Below are 4,982 nucleotides of genomic sequence, written 5' to 3'. Positions count from 1 at the left end.
CTGGGAATTCCCCAATCCCAATCCCCAAACAGATCCTGAATCTGCTGGGGGTTCCAGTCCTGATCCTGATCCCATTCCCACGGGAATCGGTGGGGACAGGGACACTGGGAATCAATGGGGACACAGATCCTGTGGGTATCAATGGGGACACGGATCCCATGGGAATCAGTGGGGACAGGGACACTGTGGGTGTCAATGGGGACATGGATCCTGTGGGAATCAATGGGGACACGGATCCCATGGGAATCAGTGGGGACAGGGACACTGTGGGTGTCAATGGGGACACGGATCCCATGGGTGTCAATGGGGACAGGGACAATCTGGGAATCAATGGGGACATAGATCCCATGGGACTCAATGGGGACATGGACACGGATCCCATGGGACACTGAACCCCATGGGTGTCAATGGGGACAGGGACACTGTGGGTGTCAATGGGGACAGGGACACTGTGGAAATCAAAGGGGACACGGATCCCGTGGGTGTCAATGAGGACATGGATCCCATGGGACACTGGACCACGTGGGAATCATATGGGGACACGGATCCCATGGGAATCAGTGGGGACAGGGACACTGTGGGTATCAATGGGGACACGGATCCCACGGGAGTCAATGGGGACATGGATCCTGTGGGAATCAATGGAGACAGGGACACTGTGGGATCCCATGGGACACCGGACACTGTGGGAATCAATGGGGACACAGATCCCATGGGTGTCAATGGGGACATGGACACGGATCCCATGGGACACCGGACCCTGCGGGAATCAAAGGGGACACAGATCCCGTGGGTGTCAATGGGGACAGGGACATGGATCCCATGGGACACCGGACCACGTGGAAATCATATGGGGACACGGATCCTGTGGGAATCAATGGGACACGGATCCCACGGGAATCAGTGGGAACAAGGACACTCTGGGAATCAGTGGGGACAGGGATCCTGTGGGTGTCAATGGGGACAGGGACACTGCACCCCCCAGGAATTAATGGGGACAGGGACACTGTACCCCGCAGGAATCAATGGGGACACGGACACTCTGGGAATCAGTGGGGACAGGGACACTGTGGGAATCAATGGGGACACAGATCCCGTGGCTGTCAATGGGGACACGAATCCCATGGGTATCAGTGGGGACAGGGACACTGCACCCCGCAGGAATCAATGGGAACAGGGACACTCTGGCCATCAGTGGGGACAGGGACACTGCACCCCGCGGGACACCGGACCCTGCAGGAATCAGTGGGGACAGGGACACTGGGAATCAATGGGGACACGGATCCTGTGGAAATCAGTGGGGACACCGGACCCTGCAGGAATCAAAGGGGACACGGATCCCGTGGGTGTCAATGGGGACAGGGACACTGCACCCCGCGCGACACCGGACCCTGCAGGAATCAGTGGGGACAGGGACACTCTGGCCATCAGTGGGGACAGGGACACTGCACCCCTCGGGTATCAATGGAGACACAGATCCCGTGGCTGTCAAAGGGGACACGGATCCCGTGGGTGTCAATGGGGACAGGGACACTGTGGCAATCAATGGGGACAGGGACACTCTGGCCATCAGTGGGGACAGGGACACTGCACCCCGCGCGACACCGGCTGCGCCGCCGCGCTTTTCCCGAGCCGCCCCAGCGCCCGCAGCAGCGCCATTCGGCGCCGGATGGAATGGTCTAAATTCACCGTCACCGCCAGCAGCTCCAGGGCCTCTCCAGCTCCAAAGGGAAAATCCCTCTCCAGGAACTGCTGGAAGAGCTCGGCGTCCCCGTCCAGGCTCAGGACRTTGCCCAGCGGCTGCTTCAGGGAGCTCAGCTCGCCCACGTTCTCYCGGAAGATGCTCCAGAGGGATTTCCCGGCCAGATCCGCCACCGGGACGCTGTGAACGGAATCCTCCAGGCACTGCAGCGTCCAGCTGAGGCGGCAGGGCCAGCGGTCAGCCAGCACCACCCAGGCCGCGGCCGCCCGCGGGGATGGAACTGCGGCCGAACCGCCGGCGTGGTGCAGCAGCAGCCGCAGCGTGATGGGCACCGTGTTRACGATGCGCCGGACGCTGGCCCCGTCATCCGGGAGGTACCGGGACAGGACATCGGAGCCGTCGTGGAGGCAGCGGAACGCTTCGTGGATCCGCGCCACCGCCTGCGAATCCGCCTCCCTCCGGCTGGGAACGGGCGCGGCGCCGCTGGATTTGGCCACGTTACCGGCGATGATKCGGTAGAGCAAATCCTCGCGGGTCTGGATCGCCGCCTCCACGCTGCGCAGCCGGGAGCGGGCGCCGGTGTCGGGGATGGAGAAGGGCAGCGAGACGGCGCGTTTCAGGTACAGGTAYCCGTTATCCGCCATTCCCTTCAGGCTCCCGGAGCTCTCCAGGCACGGCACCACCACGCTGGGATCCACGGCCAGCAGGAAGATGAAGGGAGCGTTGGCGTCCGACAGCAGCGTGGCCATGGCGTTGAACACCCCGGCCACTTTGTCGGGGTAGCAGCGGTCCAGGCTGGTGATCTCCAGCACCACGCGGAGCCGCCGCCGCTCGAACACCTCCATGAAAGCCAAATAATCCACCAGCACCTCCACCTCCTCGCGGATCTTGCTCATGAAGCCCAGCTGGCCGGCGAAGCGGTCGCTGTTGGTCAGCCGCTCGATTTTGCGCTTCTCGCTGACCAGGAARTTCTTGAGGATGGACAGAGCCCCCAACACCAGGCTGGAGCCCGACAGCGACGCGGCCGCGCTGCCCACCACCTTGAGCGCCCGGTGGTCCTTGATGCCGGGCACCAGCAGCGCCACGAGCAGCACGGAGATGCCCAGCGCCAGCAGCAGCAGCAGCCCCCAGAGCCGCAGGCACGTTCCCTTCTTGAGGATCCACTCGCGCTGCGAGAAGCCCGAGGCGAAGCGGGGCCGCGACCCCAGCACGTGGAACACGCTGAGCGGCAGCGCCCCGAAATGCTGGCGCACGCTGTGGCACAGGGTGCTCACCAGCCCGGCCCACAGCTTGTCGCAGCCCGCGAACTCCCAGGCGCTGAAGCGGATGAAGATGAACTCGAGGTTCTTGCGGCGCAGGTGGCCCTCGGTGACCACGGGCTCGTAGAAGGCGAGCAGCCACAGCGCCTCCAGGAGCCCCCAGCCGTGCGGGCTGCGCGGGGCGCGGCGGCCGCAGAGGCGCTCGGAMGCTTCGCGCTCGGCCATCTCCTCCCGCATGAAGGCTGCGGATTCGGGATTTGGGGGCGGAATGAGGGATTTGTGGTGGGAGGTCAAGATGGGGTGGGTTTGGATTTGGGACGGGATCCAGGGGATGGGATGGGACTGGAGCCGCTGGTGCAGGGGGTGGCCCCACATTCCCAATCCCAATAACTCGCCATAAATCCCATAACTCCTGATATCCCAAATACTCCGATAAATCCCAATAAATCCCAATAAATCCCGATCGGGGACGCACCGGTGACCTTGTCCAGCAGCGAGTGCAGCCGCTGGCCGCAGGGCGGTGACCCCACATTCCCAATCCTATTATCCCCAATACCCCAATACCCCGATATCCCAATAAATCCCAATAAATCCCAATAAATCCCAATAAATCCCAATAAATCTCGATAAATCCCGATCGGGGACGCACCGGTGACCTTGTCCAGCAGCGAGTGCAGCCGCTGGCCGCAGGGCGGTGACCCCACATCCCCAATCCCATTATCCCCAATACCCCAATAACTCCCGATATCCCAATAAATCCCGATAAATCCCGATAAATCCCAATAAATCCCGATAAATCCCGATAAATCCCAATACCGGGACGCACCGGTGACCTTGTCCAGCAGCGAGTGCAGCCGCTGGCCGCAGGGCGCGTAGAAGCCGACGGTGACGGGCGTGGCCGTGTGGCACAGGGTGCGCGACAAACAGCGACAGTAAACGTCATCCTCCGTGGGGGGATCTGCGACGGCAGCGCCGTTTGGGGTCGGGGTTTGGGGTTTGGGGTGGATTGGGATGGGATTTGGGATCAGGGTTTGGGGTTTGGGATCAGGGTTTGGGATGGGGTTTGGGGTTTGGGGTGGATTGGGATGGGATTTGGGATGGGGTTTGGGATTTGGGATCGGCGTTTGGGGTTTGGGATCAGGGTTTGGGGTGGGATGGGATTTGGGATGGATTGGGATTGGAATGGGATTTGGGATTTGGGATTTGGGATTTGGGATTGGCGTTTGGGGTTTGGGATCAGCGTTTGGGGTTTGGGATCAGGGTTTGCGGTGGGGGTTTGGGGTTTGGGATGGGATTTGGGATCTGGGATGGGGTTTGGGGTTTGGGGTGGATTGGGATGGGATAAGATTTGGGATTTGGGATTTGGGATTTGGGATCGGCGTTTGGGGTTTGGGATCAGGGTTTGGGGTGGGGGTTTGGGGTTTGGGATTTGGGATGGGATTTGGGATGGGGTTTGGGGTTTGGGGTGGATTGGGATGGGATAGGATTTGGGATTTGGGATTTGGGATTTGGGATCGGCGTTTGGGGTTTGGGATCAGGGTTTGGGGTTTAGGATCAGGGTTTGGGGTTTGGGATTTGGGATCGGCATTTGGGGTTTGGGATCAGGGTTTGGGGTTTGGGATCGGCGTTTGGGGTTTGGGGTTGGGATTGGGGTTTGGGGTGGATTGGGATGGGGTTTGGGATTTGGGATGGAGTTTGGGGATTTGGGGTGTGAAAATGGGGTTTGGGATTTAGGATTTGGGATGGGATTTAGGATGGGATTTAAGATTTGAGATTTGGGATTTAGTTTGGGATTTGGGATTTAGGATTTGGGATTTAGGATTTGGGATGGGGTTTGGGGTTTGAGATTTAGGATTTGGAATGGGGTTTGGGATTTGGGATTTGGGATGGGGTTTAGGGTTTGGGGTGCGGATGGGGTTTGGGATGCCCCACCCCCCGTACCTCGGGGCTCCGGGGTCCGTCCCTCTCCGGGGGTTCCTTGGGGGCTCAGCCGAGCGTCCCCCCCCGGGCCCAGCCAGGCC

General features: G+C 60.6%; 2 protein-coding genes across 2 annotated transcripts; both read right to left on the bottom strand.

Moving 5' to 3' along the window:
- Nucleotides 1–996: 996 nt before the first annotated feature.
- NKPD1 (NTPase KAP family P-loop domain containing 1) lies at nucleotides 997–3,499 on the bottom strand. The gene is made up of 2 exons (XM_057388814.1): nucleotides 3,437–3,499; nucleotides 997–3,203 (listed from the first exon to the last, which is right to left on the bottom strand). The coding sequence occupies exon 2, from the start codon at nucleotides 3,196–3,198 to the stop codon at nucleotides 1,570–1,572; it is 1,629 nt and encodes a 542-aa protein (XP_057244797.1). The 5' UTR covers nucleotides 3,199–3,203; nucleotides 3,437–3,499; the 3' UTR covers nucleotides 997–1,569.
- On the bottom strand, nucleotides 3,252–4,978 carry LOC130587848 (uncharacterized; the record flags this gene model as incomplete). Its single annotated transcript, XM_057388812.1, has 2 exons — nucleotides 3,252–3,919; nucleotides 4,903–4,978. Coding segments are annotated over 2 exons (744 nt in total), but the record flags the coding sequence as incomplete, so codon positions are not given.
- Nucleotides 4,979–4,982: the final 4 nt, after the last annotated feature.

This window comes from Malurus melanocephalus, unplaced genomic scaffold (genome assembly GCF_030028575.1).
Source record: "Malurus melanocephalus ecotype Western Australia unplaced genomic scaffold, MMel_1.1 scaffold_2556, whole genome shotgun sequence".
NCBI classification, from domain to species: Eukaryota; Metazoa; Chordata; class Aves; order Passeriformes; family Maluridae; genus Malurus; species Malurus melanocephalus.
The sequence above is the reverse complement of the archived record's forward strand: the minus strand, read 5'-3'. Positions and strand labels throughout refer to the sequence as shown.